Source organism: Sus scrofa, chromosome 4 (genome assembly GCF_000003025.6).
Source record: "Sus scrofa isolate TJ Tabasco breed Duroc chromosome 4, Sscrofa11.1, whole genome shotgun sequence".
Lineage (NCBI taxonomy): Eukaryota > Metazoa > Chordata > Mammalia > Artiodactyla > Suidae > Sus > Sus scrofa.
In genome coordinates, this window is record NC_010446.5 from 85,562,945 (window position 1) to 85,573,729 (window position 10,785).

The window sequence follows — 10,785 nt, forward strand, 5'->3', positions numbered from 1 at the left end:
AGCATATTTGAAGGTCTGAGGAATTTTGCAATAAAGAACCTGTAAATAAATCTAGTGTTTCCTACACACACACACATACACATACACACACAACACACACACACACACACACACACACACACACACACACACACACATTCAAAGTATCTAGTAGTGTCTGTATTCCACAGAACACAGTTTGAGTAACATTGGGTGAAGGTTTTCCTTCCAGGAAGTTTATGTGTTAACAGGGTGCTTTGGGAGACAAGCTCCTTCCCTAGAGTACCTAGAGGCACATTTTGTTTCGTTTACCTTCCCCGCCCCCCGACTCCCTGGTAGGTGTCTCCTGGTACTGCCTCCACCACAAGGGCTGGCAGATAGGGGAGGGGGAGGGAACAGCCTCTCGGCTCATCCCAAATCACCACCTGTCAGGAGACCCTTGCTGCACATCTGAGCTGGGCTGCAGACCCCATATCCCCTCACTCCCAGCTCACATCAAACAGTCACTACACAAGCATTAAGTTATATTCGCTGAGAAGATATCCCTGTTCCTGTTAAGACCAGCTACACTCCCAGCCAGCTGTCTTTCCCGGGCCTCCTGGTAAAAGGCCCTCAGCCACCATGCATCAGGCTCAAGGCGCCGTTGCCTAAGCATGGCCTCTTTCCTGAGTAAAATCTAGGGAAGTGGTCCCTCTGCTTTACCCACAATGCCTTGCTGTGGACACCTGCTGCAGGCCCCCTGACTGCTAATCCTGTGGTCCTCTCTTCATCAGATGAAGAAGCTGGCTCGACGGCAGCAACAGCAGCAACAAGATCAGCAGAACACACAGAGGCTGAATTCTGGTAAGCTGGCAGCCCCACCCAGCCAGGCCTTGCTGAGGCCAGGCCTCTCCTACCAGAGGCCTCCAATCACCTGGCTCTTGGAATGATATTTTGGGCTCCATGAAGTCCAGTCCATACCCACGTGGGAGATGGGACCTTCCAGGAAGGACTGAACCGTGAGCTCTGTGAGAGGGTGGCAGGGAGGCACCAGCTGCAGACCCAGAACTGAAGATTGCAAATGGCCCTAACCCTATCCAAAGCCTCCTTGCCTGGACCCTGCCACCACAACAGGGGACTGTGCCAGGACTACCTGCAAAGTCAAAGACATGCCCAGGGGCTCATCCTGTCTGGTCCTCCTCCTCCGGGCAAATCAGTTTCAGAGACGATGCCACAGTGATTTGCCCCTTTTCCAAGTAACATGACACAGTAAAACTAATGATAGTGACGCCGTCAACCCCTCCTTTGTGGAGCACTTCAGCCCTCACACATGCTGACCTGACTCACAACCACAAACCCTGGAGGTGAGCCAAGAAGTTATTAATATTTCCATCTTACAGATGAGCAAATAGAGGCTCTGTGAGATTGACGGTGGTCCTAGATCCATAAGAGCTGGGGCCAGGGCTGAAACCCATCCCTCTGATGCTAAGTTCCACTTAACTGCACCCTATGTCCATGTACCTTCATTTGTTGTTGTTTTTAATAGGGGTGATGTGGAGTTCCTGTTGTGGAGCAGCAGGTTAAGGATCTGCCATCGCCACAGCTGTGGCATAGGTTGCAGCTGAAGCTGGGCTTCGATCCCTGGCCTGGGAAATTCCACATGCTGCAGGTGCAGCCAAAAAAGAAAAAAAAATACGGGTGGTGTGAGGACTGGGGAGAGCGTGAGGAGGGGCAACTTAGGGGGTCCTTCAAGGAAGTTAAGAGAAAAAAAGCAAGAATAGCTATATTAGGAGTTCCCGTCGTGGCGCAGTGGTTAACGAATCCGACTAGGAACCATGAGGTTGCGGGTTCGGTCCCTGCCCTTGCTCAGTGGGTTAAGGACCCGGCGTTGCCATGAGCTGTGGTGTAGGTTGCAGACGTAGCTCAGATCCCGCATTGCTGTGGCTCTGGTGTAGGCTGGTGGCTGCAGCTCCAATTCGACCCCTAGCCTGGGAACCTCCATATGCCGCAGGAGCGGCCCAAGAAATAGCAAAAAAGACCAAAAAAAAAAAAAAAAAAAAAAAGAATAGCTATATTAGAACCTTGTCATTCTTAAAGGGATGTTCCCTCCCCCACAACTCAGCTATCCAGCAGAATTTCCTGAGCAGTCTGTTTGCACCTTTAAACAGGGACTCTCATGCTTTAATGTACACCTAAGTCCCCTGGTATTTGGTAAAGTATAGGTTCTGATTCCTGAGGTCTTGGAGATGTTGCATTTTTAACAAGCTTTCATTGATGCTGGTATGTGGACCACACTTGGAAGGCTGTGGAATGTGACATTGGTTGTCTGACCCTTAAGCAGAGCCCCTTATCTGACACGGATCTTGCCTTGTACTTGATACTTGGGTTAGGCTCAATTGAGAATTTGATTCTTGCAGCCAAGTGTTCTTGTAGCTTCTTACCTTCTAGGCCAAACCGTATCTTAATGGCAAGATAATCTTCCTAGGGAAGACTTAGAAAGGCAGAGGCTGGTGAAAGAGTCTTTGAGAACTAATGGACCCATGTTAGTAGAACCACAGTAGGATGTGGAAACAGGGACCGAGTCCCCCTTTTCTGATAAAATTCTGTACATAAACAGAACAGGTTGTAGTTTCAAAGCACATACCATCTCATGGAGTCTTTATATCAGTTCCACAGGGTCTGCTGGGTCATGAACCTTATTTGACTGATGGGCTCCTAGTAGAGTAATGCTGGAAGGATCTTTAGATGCATCCACTCCGTTGGCTGCCAAACCCATATGTAGCATCACATGCCTTTGTTTCAATTATATAGTTCAAAGAAGCAGAGTTCCTGTTGTGGCTCAGCAAAAACAAATCTGACTAGTATCCATGAAGATGCAGGTTCAATCCTTGGCCTAGCTCAGTGAGTTGAGGATCCAGCATTGCCGTGAGCTGTGGTGTAGGTTGCAGACATGTCTCAGATCTGGCATTGCTGTGGCTGTGGTGTAGGCCGGCGGCTACAGCTCCAATTTGACCCCTTGCGTGGGAACCTCCATGTGCCGCAGGGGTGGACCTACAAAGACAAAAAAAAAAAAAAAAAAAAAAAAAAGAAGCAAAGAAGCTCTCCAAGTTCAACAGCTGCTCTCCTATCCCTGTTCTTCAAAGTCATCCCTTGAAGGGCACAGGCTGGGAACCACTGATGTCACCTTAACCCATCCACTCTGTAAATGAAGAAACCAAGACCCAGGAAGTAAAATGATATTGGCCATGGTCACATGGGGAATGTGAAGTGGCCCTCCCTCACAACTGCACGTGGAGAGTGATCTGCCTTCTTCTTTGTCTCGCAGCTCAGACAAATGGTGGCGGGAGCGTTGGGATGGAAGGGATCATGAACCCCTACACGGCTCTGCCTACCCCACAGCAGCTCCTGGCCATTGAGCAGAGCGTCTACAACTCAGATCCCTTCCGACAGGGTCTCACCCCGCCCCAGATGCCTGGAGACCACATGCACCCCTATGGTAAGAAGGACTCAAGCCCCGCAGGGACCTCGCACAGCTTGCTTGCGTGAGTTTTTCATTCCCTCCCAGACACCTCTACACAGTTCCTAGATGCTCACTGAAGCTCCAAAGCAGAATAAGTGTCCCCCTAAATATGGCTTGAATCCCCTAACTGATGGCTACAGAAGAAAGACTAGTCCACGTGTCCACAAGTGATGCTTCCATGTACTTCCCTTTTCTTTTCTTTTTTTAACATATGTAATCAAACTGTTTAATGGTTATTATGTTCAAATTGTGTTTTTCAAATGTATTATTACCTTACATTTTGTCCATTGGGTCTGTCAGCTTTCAAGAAAGATCTTTACTACAGTTGTGATTTTTGTCCAGTCTCTATTGTGTTTCATTTTTACTTTTATTTTTAAATTTATTTTGGGGGGGCTGTGCCTGCAGCATGTGGAAGTTCCCGGGCCAGGGATCAAACCCATGACAAAGCAGTGGCCCAAGCCACTGCAGTGACAACACCAGATCCTTAACCCACTGTGCCACAGGAAACTCCTCTTCTTATATTTCAAAGAGTTTTTTAAAAATTTCTTTTGATAGGCAAGAAATAGATTTATTAAGAGAGGATGCTTGTGAGGGATACACACAGGCAGATGAGGAAGCTCTGCATTTTAAAAAAAAAATTTATTGGACATTTATTCCCCTTTTCAAAGCTTCTTATTTGTTGGTTTGCATAGGAGGTTGTGTTTTCATTGTAGACCTATTTGTTGGGATTGAACTTCCCAAGTCTTTCATTTTATGCCAGATACCACACATATATGTTCATAAGCATTATCAGCAGTGATATAAGCAGAGGCCTTAATTAAGTAAACTCTTACATAGTAAAAAATTTATATAGAAAAGCACAGAAAATAAATGTTCCAAATATTATCTGATTATGGATATTAGTCAGTGTTCTCATGTAATTCCCAAAACATAAATTGACTTGTGAAGTTAATAGTAACCCCCCACCTCCAGGAGTTCCCGTCATGGAACAGTGGAAACAAATCTGATTAGGAACCATGAGGTTACAGGTTCAATCCCTGGCCTTCCTCAATGGGTTAAGGATCCGGCATTGCTATAAACTGTGGTGTAGGCTGCAGACATGGCTAGGATCTGATGTTGCTGTGGCTGTGGTGTAGGCCAGCAGCTGTAGCTATGATTGGACCCCTAGCCTGGGAACCTCCATATGCCTCGAGAGCAACCCTAAAAAGCAAAAAAAAAAAAAAAAAAAAGTATCCTCTCCCAAGTTCCACCCAGCCAGACTGGGGTTGCTTTAAATGTTAGGTGTGGGGACAGCTGAGGCTCCCCGACTTGCCTGGCTTGCTGCTTTTGTTGATGGACAGGATCTGGGGTGGCCAAGCTCTAGAATGGAAGGCTGAAGTTCAATCTCAGGGCACAATATAGGCCACTACCTTTTTAATCAGAGAAGGTAGGTGGCCTGTGTAATACATTTATCTGTACTGTGAAATCTACAGTCACCCTGATAGCTAAGACTAAAGTTTTAATCAACCAGTCTTCAAAACATTAGTATCAGCAAATATATCCCTCAGCTCGCAGATTCTGTCAACTTCTTTTATGCCTTCATTAAAAAAAAAAGTATCTATATTGTTAAATCAGCCCTATCTTCCCATGTGATGCATTCAGCACACGTTTATTAAGATCCCGCCCTTTGCAGGGACTTCACGCACCAACTTCATTCATTCACACACTCATAAACATACATGTGCACACTCCAGTGACAGCCATCCTCTGCTCCCTTAGAAGACACGTGTAAGGTTTGTCCCAGTCTTCGCCACTATGCAGAAACAGGGCCGATAACTCTTTTTTTTTTGCAAATTGTTACATTTTCAGAGTCCTAGAGATCTTGTTACATAAGGGATTCCTGTGATGAACCCTTTAGTAAAAGGAATAATTAAAGCCATATGACAAGTCTTATAAACTGCAGTTTTCATCTCTCCCATTTCCTTAAAGTGGAAGTGAAGTGTACATGCCTCAAGGTTCTGTTCCCAGTGGCCCCCCAGCTGTTCCTCAATTTGCAGTAATGGTTTCTTCATCAAAGACGTAAATTAGTTGAGTGTGGACACCTAACCTTCCTTACCTTTGCAGTACAAATTAGGGGAAATAGCTGCCACTCCATATGCTTATGCTAATTGAAAATAGGCCAAGTGTTGTCACCAGAGGTTTCTGGAGCATTGTTTGCAGAGCTGATATTTGTTTTCTGACCATCCCTCCTTTAAAACCATTTTTTGTGGCCAGAGTCCTGTAGGAGCCCTATACCTGTGTCTCCAGCCTGTGGTGCTATCTTGCCCACTCCCCACCCTCACTGTCTAGACACTGACATTTGCTTATGCTGTACTCAATTTAGTACTTTGTCATATCCTAATTTATATCATTTTCAGTTGTTGCACTTTATTTATTTATTTGCTTTTTAGGGCCGCACCCGTGGCACATGGAGATTCCCAGACTAGGGGTACAATCGGAGCTACAGCTGTCAGCCTACACCATAGCCACAGCAACACAGGATCCAAGCCACGTCTGTGACCTACACCACAGCTCCTGGCAATGCCAGATACTTGACCCACTAAGCAAGGCCAGTGATCGAACCTGTAACCTAGTTGGATTGGTTTCCTCTGTGCCACGACGGGAACTCCTCAGTTGTTGCACTTTAAACATCAGCCCCCTAAGGAGAACATAGATCTTTTGTGCACTGGGACTATGCCCCCTCTCCTCTTCTAGGTAGCTCTCCTCTTACCCCCACCCCTTCCCTAGCTTCCCCTGGAGGGGTGTGCTCAGACCATGCAGGCTGGATTCAGCTGAATGTACCAGCCCTGAGGGAATCGCTTTTTCCAGACCCTCACACCAGTGTTTCATCTCCATTTCAGGTGCTGAGCCCCTTTTCCATGACCTGGATAGTGATGACACCTCCCTCAGTAACCTGGGTGACTGTTTCCTAGCAACGTCGGAAGCTGGGCCCCTGCAGTCCAGAGTGGGAAACCCCATTGACCACCTGTACTCCATGCAGAATTCTTACTTCACCTCTTGAGCCCTCCCCTGGAGTTCTGTGGCTGGGCTCCTGGTCTGGAACAGCCTTATTCTATGAGGGGTTGGCCAGCTCTAGGTGGGGAGGCCAGGGAAGAGGTGGGTCGGGGAGGGAGTTTTGTTGGGGATGCTGTTGTACAATGATATGGTGTAGCTTGGCATTTCCAAAGACCGAATACATTACGGATTGCATAGTTTAATGTTTCTAATAAGAGTCTTAGTGTTAGGTCTGAAGATGTGTTTATCTTTAAGGACAGGGACTTTTAATATAGGCATTCTCATGCAAACTAGATACCTAGAGACCCCTAACAACTTCCCACCTTTTGAGGGGAAGCTCCTGTCTAGAGGTGCAAACATCCACCCGTCCACACACCCATAGACAGACAGACAGATAGCTAGATGTGTGTGTGAGTGTGTACCCTTCCATACTGTATCATCAAAGTTTATTCCTAATTATAACAGACACCAACTGTACAGCAAAAAGTAACTTTATTTTCAGTGTGAACTATATTTAAGGAAATGCTTGATGCACTTAAGTTATAAAATGAGATAATTTACTTTTATAAACTTTATTTTTAGTTTGAAGAGACTTGTGGGCAGGGCAGAGAGCGCTGCTCCACTGAGACCCATAGCTTTGAGTGCTTGAGTTAATTCTGTTTTCAGAGAGTGTCACTGAGGACTGGAAAGGAACTCGGTGTGGCTGACAGTTTTCACTGGTGGATTCTTGCTCTTTGAGGTTGAATCACTGGTCTTTGGGTGGGTCAGAGCAATTCCTGGTCACATCCTTAGAAAATTTAAAGCCTAGACCCTTCGGCTTTTTTGGAAATTTGGACACGTGGCCGTTAGGCAGCAGTGGGAAGGTCAGTTCTGCTCTTGAACTTCAGCATCTGCAAGGGTGGGATGAGGCTGATAGTATGTACCTACCTCACTGGGGACACTGAGGCTTAATTCACCCCCAGGACACATGAGCAGGGCTGAGACTAATATCTGATATTTGCTTAAAATACAACCAGACCAGTCTCTTGGCAAAGGTCTGCAGAGACTTACGTGGGGCTGTAGAGCAGGAACCTGAGGGCAACCCTGCCTGCCCTGGTCCCTTCTGCAAAGCCTGGGCTGCAGGTAGCAGCTCAAGGCAGCTTGGGAAGATGCCAGAGGCCTTCAGCGGGGAGGAGGCTGTGACTGATGGGTTGAAGAGGGCATGATCATGGTCATGTTCTAAACCAGGGATTAGTAAACTACAGCCTGCAGGCCTATGTGTTATGGCCTGCCCTCTACAAAGGGTTTTTACATTTTTAAAGTCTTGTTAAAAAAAAAAAAAAAGGAAAAGTATATGCAACAGGCCACATATGAACTGGAAAGCCTAAATAGTTACTACCTGTACTGTCTGGATCTTTTCATAAAACGTTTGCTGAACTCTGTTCCAAAGGGTCTGTTTGCACACAGCCTCTTGGAGCTCAAAGAGGCAGGGAGTGGAGACCCAGGCCTCCTTCTGATGCTGAGCACAGAAAACCCAGCTGCCCTTGTGCGCAGGGACAGTTCCACACCCTGTCCTCCCATCGTGGTGCTAAGAGGGGCTACCTCTGTGCTAGCAGGCCTCCAGAAACAGGTGATGGGGAAGACAGAGGACTCTTCCCAGAGGGACCAGGACAGGCTTGGCCTCACTCCTAGGGTCATCACCGGTCATCAGAGCCTCAGACACAGCAACTGGTCCCCATTACTCTCTGCAAGGCCAGAGAGAACACGCCCCCTCATGGTAGAGTCTATGTTGTGTGACTTGTGTGTGTGTGTTTTTAAATAATTTATGCAAACCACCGAGCAACCCAAACCAGTCTGGTGAGTGAAAATGGTGCAGATACTGTATGGTTCCACCGGCTTCCATGGTGAGGATCAGTTGGAGAAAGTAGCAGATACTATGTGAGTGAAAATGAATAGAGATCCTGATTCCACTCCTTAATGGCATACCAAGATGAAATTAAAAACCTCTTACAAATGAGCTGGTGTTTATTCAGGGGCAGGGGTGGTGGGCAGGGAACTTGAGATGTTTTGTCAATAATGGGGGAAGCTTTACCTGAAGGGAAAGCGTGATTAAGTGACTACAGCAAAACATGAGAAGAAGGCGGTTCTTGCCCCACTGCCAAGATGGACTCAGAGACTTTGGTCCTTACAGACACTGCTCCAGATGAGAACATTTCACGCTCTCCAGCAAGTTTTCTCAAGGCAGAGTACCTTGGGATGTGCATTGTGAGAACACTGGTGGAGAAATCAGAGCTGAGTCATGGGACAAGAGAGAGATTCTTCATGCAGAACTGAAGGCAGATGCCTTGCCAGGAGCAGGGTCAGAGCCACAGACAGTGGCTCCCCTGATAGAGTCTCCTAAAATACTCAACAGTTTTAAAACAGGATATATGGGTGGGCGAAGATTATGCTTATGGAGGAAAGAAATCAGGAGACAGTATGGCTGTAAGACCATAAGACATAACTCCAAGGGGGAGCCCATTATTTTATGTGTTTCCTCACCCTCCTGCAGTGGTTCAGACCCTTCATCTCCACCTCTGACTCACTGAGGGTGGAAGGAGAGAGGGGAGGGAGGGTGGAGCCCACCCAGGAAGCCTCTAGCTCTGCCTGCCATCCACTGGGCCGGCCCTGGTTTCATCTCCAGCCTCCAGAGAGAACTTAGGCGTGAGACCTTCACTGTCATGTTTGCCTACCTGCCAACTCCTTATCCTTCAGCATCAGCCCAGACTTGGCGTCCTCAAAGAAGTCTGCAAAGCTGGGGTAGGTACCACAGTGGAGGAACGGAGCCTATGCTACCTGCTGTGCCTACCCCTCCCAATTGTATCATAGCTTGAACGCAAGAGAAATTGATATACTGTGTTCATTTGAAAGACCCAGAAGGGAGTTGGTGTGAGAAGGGCACCTCTTGGAGTTCCCTGGTGGCCTAGCAGTTAAGGATCTGGTATTGTTACTGCTGTGGCTCAGGTCACTGCTGTGGTGTGGGTTTGATCCCCACCCTAGGAATTTCCACATGCTATGGGCACTGCCAAAAGATAAAGAAAAAGGGCACCTATCTTCCATCCAAGATTTCACTGGGCATGGATTATTTCCATTCTTCTCTACTCTCTCCCTCTCTAGTGGAAAGTAGGCATGTCTAGATACAAATCCAGCTCCTCCCCTTACTAACTATATAGCGTTGGGTGAGCTGCTTCCTCTGCAGAGCCTCTGATTACTCATCCACAGGACAGACAGGTACTTGTTGCTAGAGGGGTGATGAGGACAAGTGAGAAAACTCAGGCAAAGCACTGAGCCCCGCCCTGGGCACATGGTGAGTGCCCAATGTGTGTTAGCTGCTGTGCCAGGGGCCAGACCCTGCTTCCGGGGTTTGGTCATTGACAAAAGGCTTGTGGGAGTCTTAGACCATATTTGAGGAAAAAGAAGAACACACTTTGGTTTACCTGAGATAGGGAGGTTCCTAGCCATGGCCTACGGCTTCTTTAAATTTCAGTGTGGGTCTTTCAGAGCCTAACTCACAGTTGTCGGGGAGTGGTTGGTTGTGTTGTTTTGTTTTGTTTTAGAGGCATGCAGATAAAATTCTAGTTCCAAAGACACATGAAGAACTCTGACCTCCAAGGAGAAGCAGTCGGGCCACAGGTGATTTCTCTAGCTGTCTGTTGCTTGGCGGCTTTGACGTTAGAACTGAGATGAGAGTGAGAGCTGGATTCACAGGCTGAGCCTTTACTGGACTGGAGAGTTCTGAGTTGATCTAACATGAATGAAAAATGGGAAGCAAGTGGAATGAATTTGTCAATTTCAAACTCAAAGACAAAATAAAATGTTAATTGAACCTCAAGTAAAATCAAAATATTTCTCTCCTCTCCTCTCTCCCACCCACCCCCTATACAAACACATATATATTCAGTTGATCCAAGTTGACCTGGAAACTGACATGATTTAACTAGAATGCAAACCAAATGAAGGAGTTCCCTGGTGGCCTTGTGGGTTAAGGATCTGGTGTTGTCACTGCTGTGGCTCCGGTTCAATCCCTGGCCTAGGAACTTGCACATGCTATGGGCATAGCTATACTTCCTTTTCCTGCATCACTTTGTTTATCATGTTGCAACATTCTGTTCAATAACAAAAAGGAGAGACCTATCTTTAGGGCTCAAAAAAAAGAACTTTGAGATGTTTATGCTGAAAATATAGTCCCTCTAGGAGTTACCATTGTGGCACAGTGGAAACAAATCTGACTAGTGTCCATGAGGATGCAGGTTCAA

General features: G+C 46.9%; 1 protein-coding gene across 2 annotated transcripts in view; it reads left to right on the forward strand.

The window, feature by feature from the left end:
- The window catches only part of LMX1A (LIM homeobox transcription factor 1 alpha), a 167,452-nt gene extending 159,658 nt beyond the window's left edge, over nucleotides 1-7,794 (forward strand). For both annotated transcript variants that reach the window (XM_013988077.2, XM_013988078.2), the window contains exons 7-9: nucleotides 753-822; nucleotides 3,284-3,454; nucleotides 6,358-7,794. In XM_013988077.2, coding sequence (XP_013843531.2) covers nucleotides 753-822; nucleotides 3,284-3,454; nucleotides 6,358-6,518 — 402 coding nt within the window. In that variant the 3' untranslated portion in view covers nucleotides 6,519-7,794. The remainder of the gene's footprint in view (nucleotides 1-752; nucleotides 823-3,283; nucleotides 3,455-6,357) is intronic.